The 27,951-nt window shown below is 37.6% G+C and overlaps 1 protein-coding gene across 2 annotated transcripts; it reads left to right on the top strand.

Annotated features, from left to right (window-relative positions):
- Positions 1 to 216: 216 nt before the first annotated feature.
- Positions 217 to 27,951, top strand: opn4a (opsin 4a (melanopsin)). 2 transcript variants are annotated; one of them, XM_041789649.1, is made up of 10 exons: positions 217 to 289; positions 7,900 to 8,033; positions 14,574 to 14,777; positions 17,048 to 17,219; positions 17,971 to 18,147; positions 18,598 to 18,705; positions 21,197 to 21,392; positions 21,506 to 21,670; positions 24,434 to 24,493; positions 26,966 to 27,951. In XM_041789649.1, exons 1-10 carry the CDS (start codon positions 252 to 254, stop codon positions 27,113 to 27,115), a joined length of 1,404 nt encoding a protein of 467 aa, XP_041645583.1. In that variant the 5' UTR covers positions 217 to 251; the 3' UTR covers positions 27,116 to 27,951. The 2 variants fall into 2 exon arrangements, with proteins under 2 accessions (XP_041645583.1, XP_041645582.1); XM_041789648.1 differs by lacking the exons at positions 217 to 289; positions 7,900 to 8,033 and adding an exon at positions 12,380 to 12,459.

The following is a 27,951-nucleotide window of genomic DNA, read 5'->3' as shown; positions in this document are numbered from 1 at the left end:
GAGCCTCCAGGGAGTGCTGGTAGGCCTTGGACTCTTCACAGACTTTTTGATAAAAAAACAAAAACAGTAAGAGTCCAGATGTGGGGCAAAATATTCTGTGTGGCTGGGATGTACACCAACATGTCACTGCTTGTTTTGTCCTCCAGGTGGCGATGGCGCCCAAGGCCCCTGACCCCTTCCCCACAGTGGACGTGCCCGACCACGCACACTACACCATCGGCTCCGTTATCCTCGCCATCGGCATCACCGGCATGGTCGGCAACTTCCTGGTTATATACGCTTTCTGCAAGTAAGCCAACTTCCTGTGGTCAAGCTCTTCTTCAAAAACTTCTGCTGCTTTCAAGAGACAATGGAAAGTCAGAAACCTTAACTCTCAACATGAATCTAAAATTTGAGGTTCATCTTATTTAAAACAAAATAAAAAAATGTAGATGAATATGAAATTGTATTTAAAAATGCAGTATATGATAATTTAGCTTTGATACAAACGTTTTAATCAGAACATGTTGTTTTTGTGCTGTTTTGGTAAAAAGAAAAAAGCCTTTTTTTTAGGTCTTTATGCTGAATTTCCTGACTTTTACGAACTATATGATTTTTCAGTTAAAGGAGAAATTTGGTCTGTTTGGTCTGTTAAGAACAGGTCTACAGGTATTGTTATCAATCATAGATGATTGAAAAAAAATCTTAATTTGTAAAGGAACTAAATCACATTAGTTTGATATTTTGAAACTGTCACATTAACTTTAAAAAATGAAGGCATCAGCATACTTGTAGACAGAGTTGGAGCCAAGTGGTGGCCGGGGATTGCAAGAGCAGCTCTGGAAATCTGATTCAGTACCCTGGTTTTTACTCCCATATCCTGAGCTATGATTGGTTCTGTGCCTTGTCAGAGGAAAGACTTGGGTTAAAATAAAATACTGGCTGTCTTGCAGGCTGCTATAGCTTGTAATTTACTTTTTATACTTTAAGTACTAGCAGGTATGATTAGTGGAGATAAAAAGATAGATAAATTATATTTATATTTATTTGTTTATGCACACTCCTCACTCTAAGCCTCCCTAGCAGATGTCAGTTACTCTTTGGCCACCCCAGCCAAAAGTCTAGCTCTGCCACTGTTTAAAAAATAAATTTGCAGCAGGTGTCCAATTTTTAGTCAGGATAGGGATTTGCCTCTTTCGTCAGTCACCTGCAGTTACCAGTTTCCTGCACAACTAGACCCCACCTGTAGCTACCGTCTTTTCTCCTCAGATCGGACACAAATGTTCCATATTGGAGCTTTTTAAGACGGATTTGCCTGATGACAGATATGGAATCTCAACAATCAACCTGCTTTACAACTTTAGCTCATTCAAAGAAATACTAAAATCCCTGTAAAGTGATAAAAACAAATTGTGTTTAAGGTCTGTTGTATGATAGGCCACTGTGTTAAGAACCACCAGGCCAAATTTTAGTCATGAAAAACATCTGTAAGTTTATAAAATTAAGCTTCAGAAGCATGGGCATGTTTGTTGAATGCGCCTAAGCCACACCCAGTCATGGGAAATACAAATTTTAAAAAATGCTGCAAGTAGAATGGAAGAATCATCCATCTGCTCTGCTGCAATGTTACAAGTCTCCTTTTTCAGCCACCAGAGAAACAATCACATGTATGTTATAACAGACAGTTTAGAGATTAAAGTCTAGGTTTCATTTTCTCATCCTGTATTTAACTCTTCAGGTATTCCTTATCTCATTTTCTGAGTTATGTGAAGTTATGTCTCTCTTACATTTATGAGACGTCTTCAGTGTTAGGTTGCAGCTGAAAACTCACTTTGCAGACGTTGCTCTTCATTCTGCTCTTTAATAATTGCGACACTAAGCGACATGAGGGATTGAACTGTGGCTGCTTGTAGAGAGACAGTCACAGCCTGCTTCTTTTAATCATCAAGGATTAAAGACTGTGAAAATGGAATAAAAACAACCTTCAGCAGGTAAGATTATGGCCAGAGTGCAGCTGCCTGGCTCTGTGCCAGAGCAGAAGGACAAAAGTTGGGGATTAAATGTATTGTTTTCTGGCACATATCTCTCCATTATGATGCTTTTAATGACTGGTAGGCAACAAGGCTGATAGATTTTGCTGGCTGTTGACTTTCAATAAATACAGTGACATCAGCCAACAACAGATTGTATTGAGATGAACTGCTCTGTGATTTTTTATCGTTGTGGCGTTAGAGGGGCAGGGTAAATCTGGTGACATAGTGGGCTTCAATATTTGTATGCCCAAATTAAACCAGGAAAGAGGTGAACAACCTTCTAACAGTCTAAATCCAAATTCTGTCACACATAGATCTCAGTGTTTGTCACATGTTGATAGCAACCTTACTCCAACATATCTAGTGTGTTAAGACATACATTTTCAATTCCACTTTACAGGAGCTTTAATGGCGAACGCTCTTTAACAACAGTTAACATGGTAACACTTCAAACTGTAACACCACCAGAGTGTTTAAGGCCTCGATCGTACTGAGTTTAACTTTTATATTTTTGTGAGTAGTGTCAAAAATTAAATAAAGCTGCTCATCTGCCCAGATGAAACATTTGACCTATCTGCCACCCCATGTCAACCCATTAGTCATTTTGTTCCATGTTAACCAACTTTAACTTGTTCATGACCCTTGGACAAAAGTTGTACTTATCAAATTTAAAAGAAATAAAGCTAAGATCAAACCGGCCGTTTGACAGATGGAGAGGGGATCATACATGGGAGCAGAGCAAACTGTCAATGCCAAAAACAACAGTTTCTTTTTTGCTTACTGAGTATTGTAATATCATTGACATTGTCACATTCTTTTGGCACGTCCAATGTTCCTGGTAAAACATCATTCACTTTCTCCAGTGCCCACCTGTTCAATATTATCTGCCCATTTATTTACATATCACCCAGTGTTAAAACCCAGTACTTTCAAAATAAAAACACAGATAAGTATTCCAACCAAAAAATAAAAAATAGAAAATCCTTCTTGAAGTATTTTCCTTGAACAAAATGACAACAAAAAAATAAACAACTACATTCAAAATCATCAAATTTTACAAAATAATACGAGACGCTCTGTCAAAGAGCACAAACATAATCTCAGTGATGGTAATACACTTTTCAAAAGAATAGACGCAGAAACACAGCTTTAACCCTCTTATACCGAAGAAGAAAAATACATAACTTTGTTGGAGTATAAATTGATGTTTTTGAAACCCATAAAGTGAACTCAGGAGGATGTCTGTTTGTATTTCTGTTTTTCTCATCATGTGTTGTGTGCACATTTTGAAATGAAAACTAATTTCAGAGATACAAACAGTGACTTTTTATGAGTTACTCTAAAAGTAAACAAAAGTTTTGTTTACTCATGAGAATCATCCCAAGGGAAACTGACACAGGTCTGTCTGGGGAGCCTGGCTTTGATTATTTTGTTAAATTTCTGTGTCCTCATGGGCACAAACTCCCAGCACTGAGCTCCAGCACTGATGGATGCTGATTCAGAGGGACAGGCGGCATCTGACAGCATTTCATCAATATCATATCAAATAAACAACACAGAGAGAATAGCAATAAGGCAGAGTTTGCCCTTTCAGAGTTTGTGTTGCTGAGCTTGTTGGTAACTTTTTTATCGTCTGCTGCCAAGGCTACCTGAGGATAAAAGATTTCTCTCCAGACTCTCCAAACATTAGCGTTCTAATGTAGTGGTTCAATGTTTATGTTTCCACACGGTTAATAGCACAGATTTTCTTAAACTTTGCAGACATTTTCACTCTGACTCGAAGATGTGATGTTGGAGGTCAAAGGTTAAGGTCATTTGGCAAAATGAAATATCAAGGACTCTTTAAGGAATTTTCTTTGGACCTTGCACAAATATCCACTTTGACTTAAGGATGAACCAATTAGACATTACAGGTCAAAGGTCAAGATCCCTGGGTCTCATGTTCATCCCTTGTTTTAGTTGACTTTTAAAAATATCAGTGCAAAAGACTAAAAGTAATGAAAACATGATTATTGTCCTAGTCTGTGCTCCTATGTGAAAGGTTTTCTTACCATTGTTTTTCCATGAAGGGGCTGACAATCAGACTACAAGAGTCTGAACCTTATACTTCACCATCTTGTTTGAATGAAACCGATGATCCACACATGGAACAAACAAATGTTTCTCTTAAAGCTGCAGTGGTTTTCAGACTCATTTTAAATCCTGATGCTTCAAATGAGCAGAAGAACTACACTTGGAGTCTTTATGGGGCTGTGGCTGTGGGTTTTTATTGACCCCGCTCTGTCTTTTATCCTCCATCACAGCAACCGTCTTTCTCCTAAGCACTAAGAGGAACATTTTCTGACTCATCTAAAGCTTCAGCCCTTAAAATGTGTTCCACTCACTCATTGATCAGAGCATTTAAAGCACCAGGTATTGATCTTTCATTACAATCAGATCTGCTTCATGATGGGCCTTCCATTGATTTGTGTTAATTGTGGAACTGAAAAAGTACACAGTGGGTTTTTTAATGTGGACTTCTCTTCATCCTCTTAAACACTGATCATTGCGCTCACTACAGTGGAACCTAAGTGTTTTTTACTAAGGACTGCACTGTTGAATAACTGTTCAATAGCCACTTTGGTGGCCACAAGTGGCCAAAAATATATCTGTAACCCTTTATCAGGCACTCATTGAAATACTTGGAAATTCACAATTTGAGCCCTATAATATTATTAGTGGACATCCCAATATGGAAAATCAACACAGATAGAGTCTATTGAGTTTTGACTTGCACATTAAAAAGTTATTAGAATACAAAATATTTATTTTATAGGACAAGGTAAGGTTGCCTTTGGATTCTGACCTCTTTCAGAGGAAAGACAAGACTGGCTTCAGAACACTGTATAAGCAATAGTGGTACCACCAGTTTTATCTTATTATTCCAACAGGACATTTATAATAATAACAAATTTTGAAAACCAAAGTATATTTTAGCATTGATAAGACTCACAATAAAAATAAGAACTGATTTATGCCATTTAAGTAAAATAAAACAGTAAAACTGTTGTAAAACTGACCAAAATCACATATATTTAAGTACGTCTACCATTTATTTAACACCAAAAAATGGAATGAAAAGTCATAAATATTAAATGGCTAAACTCATTTAAGCCAAAAAAGGCTCAAGTAAAAGTAAAAACTGGTGTAAACAACATCATTATAATAAAACTGTTATGATTATAAAACATACCAAAATCACTCCTATTTTAACTAGTTATACCTTGAAATTTTTCTATACAGTCATGGACAAAAGTATTGGGACCCCTGAAATTTTCCAGAAAATACACCATATCTCCCATAAATTGTTGCAATTACAAATGTTTTTGGTATACACATGTTTATTTCCTTCATGTGCATTGGAACAACACAAAAAATCTGAAGAAAAAAGACAAAATTGACATAATTCTACACAAAACTCAAAAAATGGGCCGGACAAAATTATTGGCACCCTTTTAAAACGTGATGCTCATTTAAACTCACCTGTGGCAGTAACAGGTGCTGGCAATATAAAAATCACACCTGGAGCCGGTTAGAATGTATAAAAGTTGACTCAACCGTTCAAGACCATCTCCAGAGATCTTGAAATTCCTTTGTCCACTGTGTGTAATATAATCAAGAAGTTTATGACCCATGGAACTGTGGCTAATCTCCCTGGACGTGGATGGAAGAGAAAAGTTGACAAACGAATGCAACACAGGATAGTTGGAATGGTGGATAAACATCCTCAGTCAACTTCCGCACAAATTCAGGCTGTCCTGCAGACTCAGGGTGCAAAAGTGTCAGCTCGGATCGTAATCTGAATGAGATGAAGCGCTATGGCAGGAGACCGAGGAGAACCCCACTGCTGACAAAGAGACATAAAAAAAGCCAGACTGGGCACGCCGGTAGTCGAGTGGTTATGGCACGCGCCATGTACGCAGGCGACCTGGGTTCGAATTTGGCCCGTGGCACTATTTCCTGCATGTCTCTCCCTGCTCTCTTCCCTGTTTCCGACTCTACTCACTGTCCTATCAAAAATAAATCTTAAAAAAAAAAGCCAGACTGGAGTTTGCAAAAATGTACCTGAGTAAGCCTCAATCCTTCTGGGAGAACATTTTGAAGACAGATGAGACTAAAGTAGAGCTTTTTGGAAAAGCTCGTCATTCTACTGTTTACAGAAAACAGAATTAGGGCCTACAAAGAAAAGAACACAGTACCAACAGTCAAACATGGTGGAGATTCAAAGATGTTTTGGGGTTGTTTTGCTGCCTCTGGCACTGGGTGCCTTGACTGTGTGAAAAGAATCATGAAATCTGGAGACTATTAAAAGATTTTGGGCCGCAATGTAGGGCCTAGTGTCAGAAAGCTGGGTCTGCATCAGAGGTCATGGGTGTTCCAGCAGGACAATGACCCGAAACATACCTCAAAAAGCACCAAGAAATGGCTGGAGACAAAGAGAGTTCTGAAGTGGCTAGCAATGAGTCCGGATCTAAATCCCATTGAACACCTATAAAGAGATCTCAAAACTGCTGTTGCAAGAAGGCACCCTTCAAATCTGAGAGACCTGGAGCAGTTTGCAGAAGAAGAGTGGTCCAAAATTCCAGTTGAGAAGTGTAAGAAGCTTGTTGATGGTTATAGGAAGCAATTGGTTTCAGTTATTTTTTCCTAAGGGTGTGCAACCAAATATTAAGTTGAGGGTGCCAACAATTTTGTCCGGCCCATTTTTTGAGTTTTGTGTAAAATTATGTCAATTTTGTCTTTTTTCTTCAGATTTTTTGTGTTGTTCCAATGTACATAAAGGCAATAAACACATGTATACCAAAACATTTGTAATTGCAACAATTTGTGGGTGAAATGGTGTATTTTCTGGAAAAATTCAAGGGGTGCCAATACTTTCATCCATGACTGTAGATTAGTCAAATTTACCACTAAATCAAAAGTTTTACAAACCTCTGGCAATATCTAACTACACTATAGAGAACTATTATCCTACATTATAAGGTATTTGTCAAGAAAATACCCATCGTATGGTTGCTAGATGAATTGGCCATATGTCTTGATTTAAGCATCATTTTACACCCTTTAACAAGTGTATGTCTAAATAAGGTTCCTACATTATTCATTCTAAAATTTCAGTTATTGCTTGAAACCCTACTAAATCAAAACTAATCATTTAGCACTACTATATTTATCATTAAAATGTCTTCGTTTCTTTGAGTTATCATGGCTAGTTATGATTTAGGGCCTTGTATTTGGGACCAAAAGAGAGGAAACAGGAAGTTTAAGATGCTCTGGGCTGCTACAGATTGGTCTAATGGTGTGATGTCACTTCCCTGGTGTTGAATGATCTCCACTGGTTGGCTGAGAAAAATTATTCTGGTTTCACTGTATCACAGAGAATTAGGGGGAGACCACAAAGGAAGTTGGCCAAAGTGACCATACATGGTTCCTTGCCCCACAAAGGGTTAAAAAGATATAAAAGGACTAGTTTAAAAATCCCTCTATTCTATGGTAAGTGGTGCCTTGGGTGGCATGTGTCTATCTTGAGGTTTGATTTACCATACCACAATCGTTTATTAGGGCTGGCAATCTGCTCATTCATATAGGCACAGCTTGAAACAATGTTGGACTCTTAGAGACATCTAAGAATCTAAGTACAGCTGAAGGGTTAAATTCTAGGACACTGTAAGAGAAGAGCAATTTGAAAAATGTGTGCTGACTCACCCTTCATGTCACCACTACATTAATCAGTGACTCACTTGGTGCACATCATTCATAAAAGACGTTATGACATAGTCCTGGCTATAGAAAGGAAATTCTTTTGCTGGCATGGTTTAAAAATGGTTTTCTGTCTGGTGTGTTTTAGGAGTCGCAGCCTGCGAACTCCGGCCAACATGTTCATCATTAATTTGGCGATCACAGACCTGCTGATGTGTGTCACCCAGTCACCCATCTTCTTCACCACCAGCATGCACAAGAGGTGGATCTTTGGAGAGAAAGGTACATGCCTACAGCATTGACACACAAATCCTTTTACTGCTGCAGTGGTTATAAGTTAGACATGTATATGTGTATTTTTCACTGTTTTAAGAAAAGATTTTGTCTTCTCTCAGCCTTCACCTTGAGGTGGCTTTTTATTTCCTTCCCTGACAGAGAGAATTAGAGAATCTCAGCTCAGTGTTTGCAGTCGATCCTCCTCCGTCTTCCCTGGAGAGTTGCTCTGAGGTCATTTTAATATGACAGTGAGTGGGGGGCTGCTGTTTAATTCCCTGAGCTGAAAGAAAAAGTGAAGGACAAGCAGAGGAGGTGTTGACTTGCTGTTTTTTATTCATGGAATTTAAAGTGATTAATTGGTGTGAAAGCTTTAAAAAGAGACTGAAAAAGCAAAGATTGTTATTTAAGATTAAGTAATTCCCTGTCCATGTTTCTTTCCTCTGTTTCCTCATACAGATGGTTTTGGTCTGATTTTCTTAACAGTATATATCATGAAAAAGCTTTCACATCTGTTTTACTAGTTAAGTCTGTCCTTGAATAGAAACCCCACTTTTTAAAGCTGCACTTTTGATTCATTTAAATTTGATGACTTCTATCTGGAAGCAGGCCTGCCCACAGAATTGGCTGGGCCCCTGAAAAACCCCAGTGAATGGACCCTCCTCTGTTGTGTTTTATTGGAGATATCCGATGCATGTGTGTTGGATCTAATTTATATCACTGGTGCTTAGGGATGGGTACCCTTCACATTTGAGCCGGTATGGTACCGAGTCCTGGTACCTGTGAACCGGTACCAATACACAGCAGTACCTATTTTTGGTACTTATGTGTCTCCAATAACTGTTATTTCATTTATAATATAACCTCAAAACTTCTGAATTTTATATATCTATTTATCAGTGTCAAAACACTATCAAATATCAAGTACATCAAACACATCAAAACGTCGAACACTGTTTGTAATGTAACATCACAACTGTTTTTACAAATTACAATAACTACACAGTGTTTTTTCTTTATTTTGCCCAAATTAAAACCCAGCCCCACTACCTCCTATTCCTCTAATTTCCCCTCTTGGAAAAATGTGTGTTGGGGTCCACGCAGGGAGAATAAGTTTAAAACAAATGAACAATAGACGACGGAGTCTAAATAACTAACTCAATAAATAAATGTACAATAATTTACAAATTAAAGCATTACAAACTACAAATAAATACTTTTACCATAAACTATATGTACTGCACATATCCTTTTGCAGTACTTTTCTAACAAAACCATCACGTCAATTTCTCAGGTAAGAGCAGAGCCCGTTTCTCACTCATCAATCAATCATGCAACCCACGCAGAAGCATAACCGAGCCTTAATACGAAAAAACGTCACACAGCCGAATCGCACACTGGGTCTGTTACGTTCTATTTGTATTCAATGCAAAATTCATAGAATTTGGCAAATTGTTTCATTCTGCGATGAAAATAAGCAGTGAGGACAAGCCTGTGGCTTTGTCACCCCTTCAAAATCACTCTTGATCCCTCCATCCTGACAGAGCGCTTCATACGGCATCAGCTGTGCCAAGTTAGAGATGAGAGCAACTTTTAGGATGCACTTACAGTCAATCTGTACCGTGCTTTAATTGAGTCTCTGTTAGGTGGCTAAGAGAACAAATGTATGCCTTTATCTGGTATCTCCATGGTTGATAGCCACATGATAAACGTGCAGATCACAGTGTTTAAAGTGAGGATTCGGTACGAGAGAGAGAGAGAGGGAGGGGGTGAGCAGGAAGCAGCGGGAGCCGACCTGAATCCTCAATCATCACACTGCTTCCTCAGATTAGAAGTTTTGCCGTGGTAAGCCTTGAACTTCATTACAAATATTGCAGCGTAATCTGCATCGTATTTTAAAAGTGGAGCGCTACCTTCGATCTCTTCCTATCAGCCATGCTTGTTTTGTTGATGTAGATAGCTGCTGCCTACGTTATTACTCTCATGTGTGCAATGCTGTGTTCGTGTCCGGCATGGAAAATTGACTACTCTTCCAAGGATGCGTTCAGGTACCAAAAACATGGTACAGTTTGATTTTACGTGAATCGGTACTCAGGAATACCAATGGTACTAATCCTGTTTTTGGCCCTTTTTTCCCCATTTTTGCCTCTTTAAACCAATTTCCACTTTTTAACCACTTTTCACCATTCCCCCCTCCCATTTTTGAAATTTTTAAAGGGGACCTATTGTATCCTTTCAATACAAGTTTATATTGTTCTCAGAGGTCCTTGTGAAGCCTGGGAAGTTTGTCGCTGAAAAAACACTCTAGTATAGGATTTTTGCATGTCTGTTTCAGCCCTTCTCAGAACAAGCTGTTTCTGTGTCTGTGGCTTTAAAAGGTAATGAGCTGTCTGACTCCGCCCCTGACCACACCCCTCTCAGGTAATGGACGTGGTGCTCCTGATGTTACAATGTTACAGACCCTTTTCTCCAAAGTTAAGGACCTGACTGGATTTATTTGAACCATCAATCTCCGAACCAAAAGTGAGTGGGGTAACCCACTGAGCTATCCAGCATCTCAGCCAGCAGCTTAAAGGAAGTTCAGGAGACAAGGGTGGAACTTTCTTCCAAGTGGGGAGGGCCAACCAAACCTGGGGGCGGGTGCTTACTCCCCACATGAGGTTCTGAGGGGAAAATTTGAGAACGACATGTTTCAGCACACATTTTCTGAAAGGTGAAGGAAGACAGGGTGGAAGGGAATGGATTTTTTTGGTATTTGAGGGGGCTGTGGACTGGCCAGGGGCACACATTTCTGTTAGAAAAGCCTGAAAAATTTTTTTTTTTTTTTTTTTTTTTTTTTTGCATAAAATGTCCCCTTTAACCCATGTTTGCCACTTTCTAATAACTTTTCGCTTTTTCCCCAATGTTGCTTCTTGTATCTTTCCTAACCCATTTTTCTCATATTTTAACCGCTTTTCACCATTTCCCACTATTTTTGCCCCTTTTTTGCCTTTCTTAACCCATTTTGAAGTTTCCATCCTATTTTTGCCTGTTTTTGCCCATTATGCCAACTTTAACCAGTTTTGCCTTTATTCTGATCATTTTTGCCACTTCCAACCCATTTTGCAGGTTTTTGCCTTTTTTTGTTTTTGCAGTTATTTCATTATTTTTCCTTTAAGTTGTTCCAGCTCCTTCTACTTTATTCTCTGGCACCCTGACATTTGTGCAGATCTTTGCCTAGCTATGAAGTCTAACATTACTTTCCAGTGGTTTAGTTCAGTGTGCCCCTCCCACATTGGTAGCATTAGCCAAATAAAAGGTAATTTTGTACTCCTAAAAGTGGTATAAATTTTGAAAAGGCTGTATTGTACTACAGCATAAATTGCTGAATATATTTTTTATTTTGTTTTTTTTATGAGTGTTTATTATTTAGGTTAAAAAATAAATATCACAGTTTATCACATTATCAAAGCTTAACTTTAAGATGGACCATGATTTCCATGATATTACTGACCCCCATCTGGCTTCTCCTTACAGGGTCCACCCACTCTCTTGTGACTACCACACATATTGATAATTAAGTACCGCAATAATAGAAACCCAAAATACAGAACTATCCCTTTAACGGTGCAGAAAGGGGCTTTGCAGTTACTATGGCACATATTTTATGCATTTCTTCACAGGAGCTTGCATGCATTCAGTTAGACATCAATATCTCCCATCTAATAAAATATGACCCTTCTTTTAGTCTATTTTTTCTCATTTTTACCTGTTTACTTCAGGTAATTTTAAAACTTTACACTTTAGCAGGTCATTCGTAGGGTTAAAGAAAGATGATGACACAGCGCATCAGGATATGCGACTACATTTCCACGTTTGGTCCTAATATCCTGCAGAGTCAATTTCACAGTTCATTTTGCAGCCAAAGATTAAAAATGATCACTCTTTAGATATTTGACAGTGAAAAAAGCAAATTGATTTGACAAATTTAGCAAAACACTACAAGTATTGTCTTGAGGTACCGCTGAGAGGAGCAAACAATACTTTGGCACTGAGGCATTCTTGAAGGGTGCTTGATTACAGAGCAGCAACAGGTGTGGTCAATTAGCCTCAGCGCCATGCAGGAAGGGAGCAGCCTCAGAGACAAAGTGAAGTTAACCACAAAACAGACGACACAGGAAACAGAACCCACCAAAATAAAATCTGTGCAGAACGGAATCATCACAGCATCATCACTTTTCAATAAAACAGAGTAACTGAAGCAGATACTTTTGATGCTCTCTGGGCCTAAAACAGGAAGCCTGAAATACACAAAGAAAGTTCATAACAACCTTTATGTTACCTCTGCTCCAGGCTTTATTTAGCCATCTTACTTAGAAAAAGAGTGCTTGTTAAACCCTTTTGTCGTACCTAAGGAAAAACAAGTCAACACGAGCAGCCATTTGGGCAAGATTTGGTGAGAATTCATTAGAAACCGTGTGATGTCATTTGCTTTTACTCCATCAAAATATTGTATTTTACCCAAAATCACTTTTTTAAACATTGATGATTGCATAGAATCATTTGAGTTATCAGCTCATGACCATAAACCAGTCCTGGGTCTCATATCCAGGCATTGACATAAAACTGTAGAAGCTAATGAGCAATCTTAAAATGATGCATTTTATGAACAGTTGTTAATTTCAAAGATTCAAATAATAAAATCATGCCATAGTATTGTAATTTGAATTTCTTACAATTAAAACTAGATTTTTAATAGTGTCTATAATCTGTACATTCACTCGGGCAGTCGTGAAACCTGACATTTTTGGGGTTTGAGATGCCAGACTATGAAATGAGTCTTATTATTCAAATCTACTGAAAACATTTCCAAACTAAGTAAGTTATGTAAATCAAACTGATACCATGAACTGATTTTTTTAAGGTAATAATAGATTCAGACACAAAATATGCACGTCATATCACTGACCCAAGGACATTTTTTTTGCAAAAACAAGTCTTAATCAATTTTGCTTACTGTGTCACACATAAAAAGTTTTTTGTTTTCCATTAAGAGTTTTTCTTTTGTCTGTATAGTCTCGCACCTTTTTTAAATTCAAGTGACATCACTGCAGCACACATATTCCCAGAGCCCAGGTTGTCCTGAAAAAAAGGATTTTTAAAGATTGAGTGTGTGCCACAGAGTTGATGGTTTACAGAATTTTTAAGATGATTAGTCGAGGTGAGACTAAATATACTAAGTAACTGTGATGTGTGGGTGGTGGTAGGACTCAGGTGCGGAGACGGAAGCAGTTTTGAACAGTTTATTGTGCAGTTATATACAGTGTGAGGGGGGATTCCAAGAGTCCAAGTGGAGGTGAGTGTGAGCTGGAGCTGGCTGTGGTGTACTGAGCAGGAGGCACTGGAAAAAAGGAGGAGAGGCACGTTAGTAAATGACACGAGGTAAGTACAAACACTGGAGATCACTAGAATCATCAAAAGAGATCACAAAAACTTCTCTGGAGGATCGGAGAAGGAGCCTGGAGCGGACGTTACCGTGAGGTAAGGTAGACAAGACTCAGGCGCTGTAGAGAGCTGCAGCTGGTCTTAAGTAGCATGAGTTGATTAGTAGATCTGCTGCAGGTGTGCCTCTCCACAGCACCAGGGGGGCAGGGTGAAAGCCTCAGGAGAAGCAGAGGAAAGTTAGCGCCAGCAACCAGCTCCGGAAACCGGAAGTTTCCACAAAATAAAACACATGATACACAATAAACACCACAGTAACTTTAAAAACGCACATTGTAAAATTTGCTAGAATTGTCATGAGATGTGCTCAGATGCTTCAAACAACTCCTCAGACACACAATATACCTTTCTTCTGTCTACAGATTAATGGCCTCATAACATCTATGCCTCAGAGAGTGGCCGATTTGGTGCGAGCAAATGGAGGTCATACCAGATATTGAAATTTGGACTTGTAAGAATGGGTGGTACTGTCAACTTTTTATTGCGTGATTGACTAAACTGTTTCCTTGATTCCTGATTTTTGTGTGTATGTCTCCCACAAGATGTGTGCAATAAGAACAATAACTATAATTGGAAATATAGTTCATGAATTACAAGTTATATATTCATGACTTTCAATGTGCGTTTTTAAAGTTACTTAGTGGTAGTTAAAAAAACACTTATGTTGTGAAGTTTCAGTGAAGTCTGGGCACTATTGTGTCCAGTCAGTGAGTCATATCCAATAAGGCGGTATGTCATTTAATAGAAAGACTTCTGGTAAGCCTGCTCTCATTTGTTCTTGATCATCAGCTCTTCTTGATTTGCTGTCCTCCAAGCAATTTTAGAGCTTTGGGATGGTCCTTAAGATGGTGAGCCACAAATTACTGTAGGTTTAACCAAGGACCCAGGACAAACGTCGAGTCAGGTTTTGTTTGTTTGTTCATTCCTCACACTCTACCTGACTTCCTGTTCTGCCCACTTTCCTGTTTAACTATAAAGATATAAAGGCCTTCAAGTAATCTTAGAATAATGACAATGATAAAACATTAATTTTAAAGTAAGTCTAATCTTCATCTTCTCTGTCTTTAGGATGTGAGTTGTACGCATTCTGCGGCGCTCTCTTTGGGATCTGCTCCATGATCACTCTGACGGTGATCGCCATCGACCGTTACTTTGTCATCACCAGACCTCTGACCTCCATTGGCAAGTTGTCAAGGAAACGGGCCTTTCTCATCCTGATGGCGGCCTGGGCCTACGCCCTGGGCTGGAGCCTGCCGCCATTCTTCGGCTGGAGTGAGCACACACACACACACACACACACTTAGCTCTATACCTGACTGTACTGTGCTCTATTTTTCATCTCAGCCCAGTTAGCCTCAAAGCTTTTAGTATCACCTCAAACTTATTGCTCATTTGTCCATCAAATCCCATTTTTTATTGGTTCAGGCCAAGTTCACAATCCCTCTCACACACACTTGACACATGTTGTGTATTTTTTCTCCCTCTCACCTGGTTTTCATTCCCCTCAGCAGGCTGTAGCTCACATTTTTATGTAAATCACAATGTATGGAAGCATAAATCTCCCCATAAATCTCAGTCAGTCTGAGGAATAACTCTCCCAGCTCCATACAGGTGGAAAATGTTACACATCAATGTAGAGCTTGTTTCAGCTCTATGTGATATATGCGTCTCAGGTTTTTGCTTGATGCAATCATGAGGACTGAATGTTCTGATGAGGAGAGATGAAATAAAAGAAAATATTTCTGTAGGAGTTTATAGTTTCAGGTCTGGTTGAGGTGAATGTGAGGAGTAAATCTAATGAGTGTGAACTTTACAAATAGCACTAAAAAATCCTGAAATGTTTTTCAAATCGGTTTGATCTCACAGCATTTTTCCCCGATTATTATTTTATCTTGTCCACACAGAAAAGAGTCTGACCAGCTGTGAATGTCACAATTAAAGTAGGAGCTCATTTTCCCCCAAGAGTTGGACACACAAATATTAAACAGAAATATTTGATCTGTTAGAGATACAGTCAAGCACATATCTGCCTGCATTTTTAGACATATGCAAGCAAAGGATAGAAATGGTAGATTCTGAACCTTAAAAGGGAAGGCAGATCAGTCATCAGTGCATCAGTGTTCATTTTGACAGCTATTTTCAATTTAATAGTTAGCCCTAAGGATGAGACGTTTGTGAGTTTTAGTCACATTTTAGCAATTTCTAACATGTACAGTTTTAATTTATGACGGGTGAAAGTCACATAAATTACTGATAAAATTGGAAGTGACAAAAAATCATGGGAATTAAATAATGAAGTGATATAAATGTGTTTGAATTTGAAAATGATGTGATAAATTATGAATTGATTTGGTTAATTTGAGGTTGATTTGATGAATATAGAGGCAAAGTTGTTTTGATTTTTTTTTATTCATAATTTTCCATTAATATTTTCTGCAGACATCATTTATCCTTTAAGGAAACAGGCCTCAAGGGTGGAAGTAACAAAAGTTGATAAAATTAAGATAATGAAAATAAATGTAATTTTAATTTTTAAGCATAAAAACTGCAGGTGAACTGAAATATTAAGTGATAAAAAATTTTGTGAAGTGACAATATAAATGATAATCTAGTATTTCATTTATCACTTTATCATTTACAACATTTAATTTTTGGGACTTTAAGTTTCATAATTTAGAACATGTCATTTTTTATGTGGGCATTTATCATTTATGTATAATTTTTGTCTTTTCCGCCTTGAAAAGCTGCTCTACTTTGGGCTTAAATGTCTTAATTAGCCCATTTACTTTAGCAGAAGCATTTCTGCAACAACAACAAATAAGCCATATATACACAAACGAACAAAAACAAAATTAAATCAAATAAGCACTGCTTGGAATCTGTGCCTATACTCTAATAGCCTCAAAGGTTAGAACATCTGCTGGTTATTGTTTTAGACCAATGTTTTCATTTTGAGTCTTGTTGTGCCTCTCAATATATGTCAGTTTCTCCATTTAAAATATTTCTTCCACGGTCGTTAACCATTGGTCCTTCATAATAGCTTTCTTACATGCTACCAACATCATTTTGATCAAATATGTATCATTCACACTAAAGGTTTTTATTCAGAAACAATTCATACGGACTTCATATCCAGGTATTTGTTTGAATTCCTTACAGACTTTCTGCCAAAATACAGTTACTTTTTTGGCATCTCCCCTGATCTATGAGTGATGCCATTGAACCAGTTGGTCAAGGACCACAGCCTCTGCATATGGAGGCCCGCTCTACCCACTGAGCTACACCAGCACCGACTGAAAAACACATTTTAAAGTTGTCTCCTACCTCTAAGTCAATGCAACACGAATTTAACCCAAAAATCTAAAAGTCAGGATAGTAGAAATAAATCGCATTATTTTGACTTCCAAATCAAGACTGTGGTAAAGAAATTCTTCACTTTTTTACATATAGACTGTAAAGTCTTGTTTGACACTGTGTAAAATAAAATATATGCTGTGACATTAAAACTGCCTTTGTCCATATGTTTGCCTCTCGTCCTTCAGGTGCCTACGTCCCAGAGGGCCTACTGACTTCCTGTACGTGGGACTACATGACCTTCACCCCATCGGTGCGAGCGTACACCATGCTGCTCTGCATCTTCGTCTTCTTCCTGCCACTCTTCATCATCGTCTACTGCTACGTCTTCATCTTTAGGGCCATCCGCAACACCAACCAGTAAGTCGGTTTGTGTTGTTTGTTGTTTTTTCCATCTTCTGTTCTATGCTCAGCATGCTGGGTTCTTAAAGTTTCTTAATTTTCCAGATTACATTTTAAAAAGGTTGGCTGTGGTTTAGTTCAGTTAAATTTAATTTGATCTTGACTGGAAAAAGAGGTGATTTGTTAAAACTGGACTACATGTAAAAAATACACCTCTGCAGTTTAAGTAAGTATTAAGCATGTATTTAATGATCAAAAATGATGATAAGTTTGAAAATACATACATTACAGTATGTAGAAACAAAGTAGAAACAGCTTTAACACTTTGTGTGTATATATTGTTAGCTCACTTTCTTACTGAAAGATTCTTATAACAAACTGACTAAACAGTCATACTAAAGTGTGGAAAACGAAATATCTGGGTGACAATTTGTTCTGATTGTTTTAATACTAAGAGGAACACACAGAGAGTAAAAAAACACTTGAGCTGATGCAGAACTATGCAAGGGAATAGATGCAGACCACACACTAGAAATCCTGCTATTTCATCTTAATCAAACGGACTCTTTTTTAAAATCAGGCAATGTGAAACTGCATTGAAGTCAGTCTAGCAGATACAGTGCTGGTGTTGAAGTTAAGTGAGCTGTGTGCAACCTCTGGGTATGCTTTCGATCAAGACACAGCGCCTGGTTTTCTGGTTGGAAGGGGAGTCAGTTGGGGACTTAAAAAACTGATCCCATCTTAAACAGACTCTGTTTGGTGTTTTCAGGGCTGTAGGGAAAATGAACGGCAGCATTCACGGTCATGGCAGCAGTCGTGACTCAGTGAAAAATTTCCACCGACTGCAGAACGAGTGGAAGATGGCGAAGATCGCTCTGATCGTCATACTGCTTTACGTCATCTCCTGGTCGCCGTACTCAAGTGTTGCTCTCACTGCGTTTGCTGGGTAAAATAAAAAAACAGCCTCAGACACAGCCTGCTTACTGCTTACTTATCACAGTAAAATTAAGGAAATGCTACAATGTCAGTTTTTTATTTATTTATTTATTTATTTATTTATTTATTTATTTATTTATTTATTTATTTATTTATTTATTAAGTTTATTTGATAGGGACAATGCAAATTAGATAGAGCAACTAAAGCCTGTTACAAACAAGCTAAAAGTAACTGATGAGTTGAATTCAGATCTAAGAAAGCTCTGGCTAAGTGAGCTGGACTGTAAAATGTCATCTGAGTCTTTGTGCTAAATTGACATTGTTCATATTTAGGATTTAAAGTATGTTTGTAAATCCCTTGTAAATTAGTTGTAAAATAGCACAGAATAGTAATCCTTAGGTGAGCAAAGGTACCTCAACTCTGTGTATAATTATGTATCATTTGTGTTTTCTGCTGCAGGTACGCCGACATGCTGACTCCCTACATGAACTCTGTGCCTGCGGTCATCGCCAAAGCCTCGGCCATTCACAATCCCATCATCTACGCCATCACACACCCAAAATACAGGTAACCCACACACATGATGTGTAAGTTAGTTTGTGTGGCTCCTCCTCACTCTCTCATCACTATTTCAGACTCTAGTCACTATCCTTCCCTATAAATAACAGCATCAAAAGCCCCCCAAAAATCTTAGAAAAGAATAATTGATCATCCTTGCAAAAGAAAAGAAGAAATGTCCATGAAACACAGTGATCAGGGCAGGCTCTAAATGAATTCAGTTTTACACAACCTTTGGTTGCATAAATTTTTCATTTTACTCCAGTTAGTTTCACTTTACAGGTCTTTAAAATGATCCAACAAGGATAACCAAATGAATGAATGATTAATTTGGAGAGGGAGAAAAACCAAAACAAAATTGAAAATCCTGAAATCAGAAAGCTTCTTTCTTATAAACTGATAAAATGGCTGAACTGAACCGCTGTGGCCTTGTAGCTCACTAGAAACGTAACTCTAAGGAGACAGAGAAAACTATACACTTAAAGAACTGCAACAGCCACCAGGCTGATGTTATAAGACAGTCTAAAAGGCTGGGTAATGGCTTCAAGTGTACACAAATGCTGTTTTCCAATGACTGGTTGTTCCACTAACACACAACTGGGAAGATCCCTTCAGTGCTAAAACACACTCTTGTGTTTATAGTTCACACAACCCAGAACCCCAGAAAACTCAAAGAAATGCTCTCCTCATCTCTGATGGTGAGCTAATGAGTCAGCACAGTGCTGCAGCCCAGGTGTTTATATCAGTTTTCCACACCTGGCCCTAATCAGTGGCAATCAGCTCTCACACACCTGGCACTGCAATGATTGACTCACACTCAGTGAGTGACCAGGCTAAATTCCCTCACAGGTTTAGTTGTAGGTTAAAAGGCCATTGTGTGTCTTTTTTATATATTTAAAAACAGGTGGAAGCAAAAAACTATTAAGTGGGACATTTAATAGAAATTAGAGATTAAATAAACACATTAAACACAGGTTTGTATTTTTGAATTTTTCCACTGAAACAAGAATCACAATCTTACCTATCCCTTATCTTGTTGTTATGTTAAGTTTTGATTTTTTTGTGTCGCTTGTGTATTGTTGTTGAGTTTATGTAAAGCTCCAGAAGACCACTGGCGGTATGTGCTGTACTGTCTGGGATCAGCTTACTTGTCTGCCAACATTAAACATAAAAAAATGCTTAATTAAATTAAAAATGCATTTAACGTAAAACTAAATTCGACACTCCATTACACCAAAAATTAAAAGTAGGCACACAAATGTTCATCAACTATGTTGGAGACTAATAGCATAGACACGGACTACGTACACAAATTTTTCTGGAACTGCATCAAGTTAAATCTTTCTGGTACAGTGTACATTCAGTTCTCTGCAAAATGCTAGGCTATGTTGTTCCTCGATCATGTCTTATTTTATTACATAGGTCATTTTGAAGGTGCATGCAGGTGATCAGTACTTGGTAAAGATCCTCCTTGCAGCAGCAAAGAAAGCTATGCTGATCGACCGAATCACAAACAGTGGTTGTCCATCATAGACAACATCCTTGTGATGGAGAATGACCTAAAGGCTTAAAGTGAAAAAGGATTGTTTTAAAAGAGACTGAGGAAAGCAGTTAACATATAAACTGAAAAGAATGCCACAGAACTACAGAACAATTAAAACCTTGGGGTATTTGTAATTTTTTTTCTTCCATGTTTGTTTGTTTGTTAGTATGTTTATTTCCACTATGTCTAATAAGAAATGGTTGGGAATTGTCATGCTATTTATTTGATGGATTGTTGTTAAATGTTAAAGGAAACGAAATAGAAAATGTATTTAATGGGTTGCTGATGGCCTAGGATGGTGCTAGGATGTGTGCTAGGATTAAATGATATAACAGTTTATAATTGGGATTTTCATATGCACATGTGCTATATAGTCACATTCCAGGGTGTATTATGTTTGTCACATTACCTGTAGTGTGTCATGCAGCCACCTCTGTGTTGTTTGATGAAAAACAAAACCACAAGATTCCTACTTTTTATGAGTCATCTTTAATGAAAGGTTGTCTACCATTAACAGCAGTCAGAGGTCAGAGCACTATGCATGCAGAGTCTGTCCCCTGCTTAGCTGTGACGCTGCTGCAGTCACAGATACACAGGCAGTACGCAGGCAGACACCAAATGTAATGTGTGTAAGGCCTAACATAAGCGAGTATGTTCCTGGTAGCAGCACCTCGCCTTACTTAGAAGCAAAGAGAAACACCTAAAATGGCTCAGTTATGATGTAGTATCGTGATACTGAAAACCACTGTCTCCTTTGTTTGTCACTTTGGCAAACTTTATGTGAAAATAGATTTTGAATATTTTTCTACATGCAAGGTTGCACCAAACTTTTTAATCACATTTCAGTGACAGTAATTCAGGAAGCAGCACACAGTTACAGCTATTACTTCCATCAAAAACAAGGTATCAGTTATGATGACTTAAGTCAGTTTTCTTGATCTTTCTGTCTCTTCCCAGGTTAGCATTAGCTAAGTACATCCCGTGTCTGGGTGTCCTCCTCTGTGTTCGTCCTCGTGACCTCCGCTCCACCAGCAGCAGCTTTATGTCGACGCGTCGCTCCACTGTGACCAGCCAGACCTCCGACATCAGCAGCCAGTTCAGACGGCAGAGCAACGGCAAGTCCCGCCTCTCCTCTGCCTCAGACAGCGAATCGGTAAGCTCCAATCTTTGTAACTATGAAATGACATTTAATGACTAAAACAGAAAGCTTAAAAGAGAGATGTCATCAGAGGTGTGTGAGTTAAAGCCTGAGTTTTTATTCTGTAGGGTATGACAGACACAGAGGCTGATCTGTCCAGTATGGGCTCCAGACCCGCCAGCCGCCAGGTCTCCTGTGACATCAGCAGAGACACTGCTGAGCTCCCTGACTTCAAACCCTCATCTAGCTTCAAGTCCAAGATGAAGAGTCACGACTCAGGCATCTTTGAAAGGGTAAACATGCCTTAAAGCACAAATATACAACAGTACAGACCTGTATGTGACTAAAACTGCAGTTGTTCTTTTCTTCATTTTGACTGCTATACTGCTTCTTTTGATTCTTGTAGTAGAGAAAGGGAGGATCTTTCCCCAGCAGTAAACATTAAAACAGTGGTACTTGTAAGACTGAGCTGCTGTTGCTATGGAGTCAGACATTTCAGAACTTAGCCCACCTTCATGGTTACCAGATTCATCCTTAACTGACCCTGAATCATAATGTGTGCTTTGTCTGATAGATTACTGCAAAATGGGATGCATTATAACTGCAGATCATGGAAACAAATATAAAAAGAGCCAAAGATGTTCACAGATGTCATAGCTGTTAATCCAACAGAGACTTAAAAAACTTGAACTTGTGGTTAAAAAGTATCCTATAGCACTGTTATAACCCAACCTCTTTAGGGGCAAGGAGGCAAACAGCAAATAGTTGTTAGTTAAGTAGTTATTTTTCATAAAAAGAGTAAAATTGTGTGACAAAACAGTTTGAGGAACACTGAAAAAGGCTCAATGCTGCCAGATTTTTTAATTACTCATGAACCGACCTTGGAAAGGACTCTTTATTTGTCTTTGTGTAAGTTGTTTCAAACCAACATAATCAAAGCTGTGAGCTTTTCCTTACACACAGGCAGTCAGTTGGACACATAAACAGCAGAAATTAGCTTCACATTAGCTCCTTTAGCTCTAAGTTAGCCTGTTAGCAAATTAGCTGCTACCATAACTTACCAGCTTACAACAACTAAGTACCATACTCCACTGAAAACGCAGCTGATTCATCCTGACAAATAACAAACCAGTGCTCTGTTTATTGGACAACACCTTAAAACTATGCATTACAAATGAAAATTTGAGTCTTGCGGTCAATTGTCTCATATTAGTCCTCATAAACTGATGATCTCATCTGTAACCTTCTCTGCTAAAACAGTAACATCCTACCATTGAGGTTTCTTTGGAGGTTTTCTCTGCTGCTTTGGCCCGTCCTTGTCCTGGCCACCACATCAGTTATGTCATTCAGCTATCTGCAGTTCCCTTTGTTTCAGCTTTTTATTAACTTCATCAATGACTCACTCAGAAACCTTCTATAGGCCTACCGCTTATTTTCCTGCATAGTTTTCAGTAGCTCTGAACTTCCTCTGAGATGGGCTTTGTTTGATGTCATCCATGCTGAATATTCTCGCCTAAATTAGCCATGTGCTGTGTTACGTCCACGTAAACAACCTGCAGCACACAACCAGAAGTAGGTAGTAGTAAAATTAACTTTGGGCTTATATGAAAGGATTCTTGACAACATATATTTTTAGGTAACATAACATGTAATATGTAAATTTCACTATTTACTTATTTGGTAATTGGAATATTTTTCAGCCAGACATTTTGGCCATTTTGGCATGGTATTCAGAGTCTTATAATTTTGTCTGGTCCATTTTTGAGTTTTGGGTAACATTATGTGAATTTTACCTCTTTTTTCTGTTTTTTTTTTGTGTTGTTCAAATGCAAATAAATGAAATAAACATGTGTATACCAAAAACATTGTAATTGCTACAATATCTGGGAGAAATTGTGTATTTTCTGGGAAAATTCTAGGGGTGCCAATACTTTCATCCATGACTGTATATGCCCTGCTCAAATTAAACCAAGCCAGGAACACATAGGTCTCATTTTTTCACGTTTAAAGCAATGTTATCCCAATATATCTAGTGTGTTAAGACACACTCTGCAGGGACTTAAGTCATTGTTCTTCCAAATTTTTAGAATTGGTTAAGACTTGAAAACAGTCTATGTGCAGCCCAGCTAAATTTAATTCTTCTGGATAAAGAAACGACGACTCCCTTAACTCCCTCACTTCTCTGAAAGCATTTTAGTGGGGTGAGATTCCAAGTAGTGTATATGGGAGCTTTTCAGTTTTGTTTTTGAGGGTTTAATTTTTCATTTGCATTTATGTAAGTATTTCATTTCAAAATGATAGTTTTCATTATAGTGTCTGACTGAGTTTGGTTTCAAATGTATATGTGAGAGAGAAAATACATATATATGTATGGTAATTCTGAATAATGTCTCTAACGGCCCCTCATATATTACACTTTCTCTACAGCACCAAAATTTAAAAAAACACAAACTTAACTCAATATTAGTCGACATGTTGGCTCTTTTTACTCTTGACATTGCCATTTTCTGTGTGAGTGATTAAAAAGACAAACAGTGAGATCAACATCAAGAGAGTCTCAGAGTCTTACCCCTCATGCAGATACTTAACTTCACTTTCAGACAAAGAGGAGGGCATTGGGGGGTCGCCTTAGGGGAGTAAAAAGGATTGTGGGTCATTTGAGGCTTCTTGTGTCTGCTGTGATAAAAGCATCTCTTTCAGGCTCTGAAAAGCGTATTTAGTTCATCACAATCCTCTGCTTTGTGGTTTTAATCTGCTCGATGTACTTCTCACCTCCTGTCAGAAAATCCTCTTTTCTTTTGATATTAATCACCCACTCAAATCTTTCTCTAACCTGGTAAAAGAATTAAAATTCTTAGTAATTGATTAGAGATGAGTTTGATGGATAGTAATCTGGCCTCATGTCTGCCTCACTGATTAAAATCTAATTTATAATCCCTTTCATGACATTTAATGTGACAGGAAGTATTAAAGATGATGGTATTCATCATGGCTGCTGCTGCAGGATGCTAGTTAATTATTATGGACTAACACTGACTTGTTTGTTTTTCTTTCAGACGTCTTATGACACTGATTTCTCCTTGGTAGGAGTAAGTGAACGCGGCAGCATCCCTAATGTGAGTACAGAGCAGTGGTGTTATTTATTCTGTTTTTCACAGTGGTGTAAACACAGCAGATCAACAAGTCGGAGGCACAACGACTTTTCATGTCTGAATAAACAACATTCAACAAACTTGAATTGTTTATTTCTAAAATAAGACAAAGAAGAGCAAAACACCAGGGTTATTGCATTCAGGAATATATCATTTTAAAGGAGTCGAAACAGTTTTACGCACACTGAAGAGAAGACTGAGCCAGATGTGACTGGCTTTTCTTTATGAGTAGAGTTAAAGTGATACTGTTTAGGTGACACAATCAAAATGTATTCTACTAAACCTGCATTACCTGAGGCTTGATCAAGTAAGTGATTCGTTATTAAAATACTAATAAACACAGACTATTCAGATAAGAGATTAATAGTTTAGTAAATTAAAATTAAGAAAACATTTTAAAAAATCTTCAGAATATTTCACGCAATAATATATAACATAATTAATCACACAAATAAAACATACTAAAAGGATTTTATGGCAAATTACTCACACTAATGACATACATCTTTTTTTTTTACATTTGTCCATTTGTTTAGCAGTCCCTGTTTAAAAGTTTACTATGTCGCTTCTCTAAAACGTCATAAAATCTTCCAATGCCGTGCAAAACAACACTCTTGAACTTTCCTTACATCACTAACAAGACACTCGCATGTCATTGAAAACTTGTCAGGAGAATAACTAACAGATCAGATAGAGTAAATTGTGAATTCACTGTTAATAACATGAAAAGAAAAAATAAATCATATAGACATACATTTAAATATATAACCAATAAAAACAGGTTTATAGAGTAAATCTACAGGTCTGCTCATATTATCCATATATGCAATTAATTCATCACATAGGATACAGTTAATGAGATTATATTCTTAATCACCTAACAGCCCTAAATATAATATAATATAATATAATATAATATAATATAATATAATATAATATAATATAATATAATAAATACACACCTTTGGGAGTAGTTAAAACTCAGAGTTTCATCTTAGGTGCATCTACCCTGAAATGTAAAAAAAATAAATGCCTTTCCAACATCATGCCGTCTCTTATCAGCCACATCATTAAGGCTATGCTGTTTTTTTGCCATAATGTCATAACCACCCAAGGCAGACTTACCATGAGATCCCTGAGTGGGAATTTGTAGACCCTGTTAAGAAAGACACAGTTTATTTGTGATCTTGGTCAACAGTGTTTTATTACCCACAATCACTTAGCACCAGATCAGCCAGTAATGCTTTTTTTGTTTGTTTGTTTGTTTTTTTGTTTTTGTTTTTGTTTTGTTTTTTTGTTTGTTTGTTTGTTTGTTTGTTTTTTGTTTGTTTGTTTTTTGTTTTTTTGTTTTCCAAAAAAATCAGATGCGGCAGGTGGTTTCCATCTGTTCAGGGCAATTTCTATTCAAATTTTTAACACAGAATGTAGAATTTAGATACTATGTGTTAAATTTGGCCCCGACTTCAATACTAAATCCCCATATGCATAGATTTACATCTATAAAAGTGGTCTGAATGTTACCTAGAGTTTACCACACAACGAGAGCACATGGTAACATCTCTCCTTTTCCTGTTAGTCCTTAAAGTTCTTCACAAGTAAAAGGTTGAAAATGAAATCTGAAATTGACAGCAATAAACACTAAAACTATAAAGAGGACAGCTATAAAATATCTTTTACAAGTAATTAGTAAGTTAGCATGAACAAATTCAGTAAAAAAAAAAAAACAAAAAAAACAGAATATGTAAAAGTCAGTAAAATAAGTTTCGATCTGTAGAAGATGAATGAAATAAATTAGATGGTTTAGATCGAAATGTAAGAAATTCCTCAAAATTAAGATCCAGATCAATCAGATACATGGGCCCAAATTTTACTCATAGAAAACCTAACAAGCCATTTTAATATCCAGAGTGAATTTAGGGGCATAAAAACAAAAAGGCCTTTTCCTGGTTCTTGTGTGAGCCAAACAAGTCATATTAAATTAAATAATTAAGAGAATAATCAGCAGGTTTAATGAATTAACACTTTTGTCATCATCTCCTATTGGCTGCAGTTTCACTTATTTCTGGCATTTGAACAAACAACCATCTTCTACGTAAAATTTCACTTTATGATGGACTAATATGAAACTTAGTTTAGACACTCAGATTTGATCAGGTTAGACCATTCATGTTAATCAAAAAATTCTTTTGGTCATCTGCTCGATTTATTGTAAGCAAGTACCGTCCCAATTCATCACGTTCTTTTTTAAGTTTGCTGAAATGTTCATCATAGTTACTGATTTAACTTCCATGTTTGTCTTTATGGGAAATAAAAAATAAAATGGCATGGTGCATTCAAGTTTGCACTAAAAATATATGATTTTGGTCTTTGTGATATACATTGGGTGTCTTTAGTCATTTTGATAAGCAGCAACTACTGTCTGTGTCTGTCCTACAGAGCGCAGATTTTGGAGAGGTACATGTGATGAGAGGCACGATCGGTCGAATCCCAAGCATCGTCATCACCTCTGAGTCCAGCCCGTTCCTCCCCAACGGACGGAAAGGCTCCAAAACAGCCTACAACAACACGAGGGCAGGTTCTGGGTAGTGACTCAGATCCTCCTGGCTTCATTCATCAATGTGACCGTCTTTCACTGAGTCAAATTTAAAAATAAAAAAGGATAAACTCATTCAAAGCCATGTGAGACATGTATAACAAAGGAAAAAAAAGGACATAACTTTCAAGATCACAGATGAAACATGCTGCTATCCTGTAACATCTAAGACAAATTTTTACTGACTATTATAGATTTCAGCCAGAATACATTTGTAGATTATGCCATCTCTAAGCAATGTACCTAGTGTTATATCATTCTTTTAAATTCAGAGACTAATAGAGAGTATCACCTGAAAATGAAAAAAGTATTTATCCTTGTATGGTCTATTTCTAAAATTTAAATCTGTATCAAAGTCCCTGCACACCCACACAGTTGGTATTTTGGATGATAAGACCTGCATGCATAGAAAGGAAAGCTGAGCTGTGTCTGACACTGCATCATGCTGGCATGCAGTTATATCTGCCATGCCTCTAAGAAGGCATAACTCAAATTTCTCCCACCAAAATGGAAAAGTTATGAAACAAATTACAGTATTTCATAAACTACTCCACCCAAAGTCATTTTTTAGCCAATGGACCGAACAGGTAGTGCTCAGAACCACCACTGTCCACCACCACACCAGCCTGCTTCATGGGACACTAGAGGGGAAAAATCTTCCAAATATGACAAGTGATGCGAAGGAGATGTGCATTAGCATATGTATGCCGTTCACATACAGTTTCTGTGTTAGGAAGTATGTGAGTTCAGACACAGCCTTAGTCTGTGCAGTTTCACATCTCTATATTAAAGAGACAAGGCACACAGTCTAGAGAAAGGGTGCAACTAA

Source organism: Cheilinus undulatus, linkage group 6, assembly GCF_018320785.1.
Source record: "Cheilinus undulatus linkage group 6, ASM1832078v1, whole genome shotgun sequence".
Classification (NCBI taxonomy): domain Eukaryota; kingdom Metazoa; phylum Chordata; class Actinopteri; order Labriformes; family Labridae; genus Cheilinus; species Cheilinus undulatus.
This window is presented reverse-complemented; position numbering and strand designations above follow the sequence as displayed.

Bases quoted from the DNA above. Each gene is read 5' to 3' on its own strand.
- opn4a (XM_041789649.1), top strand. From the start codon at position 252: ATGGTCGGCAACTTCCTGGTTATATACGCTTTCTGCAA. The intron at 290-7,899 runs GTAAGCCAACTT...GGTGTGTTTTAG, and splicing joins GTTATATACGCTTTCTGCAA to GAGTCGCAGCCTGCGAACTC. The intron at 24,494-26,965 runs GTGAGTACAGAG...TCTGTCCTACAG, and splicing joins AACGCGGCAGCATCCCTAAT to AGCGCAGATTTTGGAGAGGT.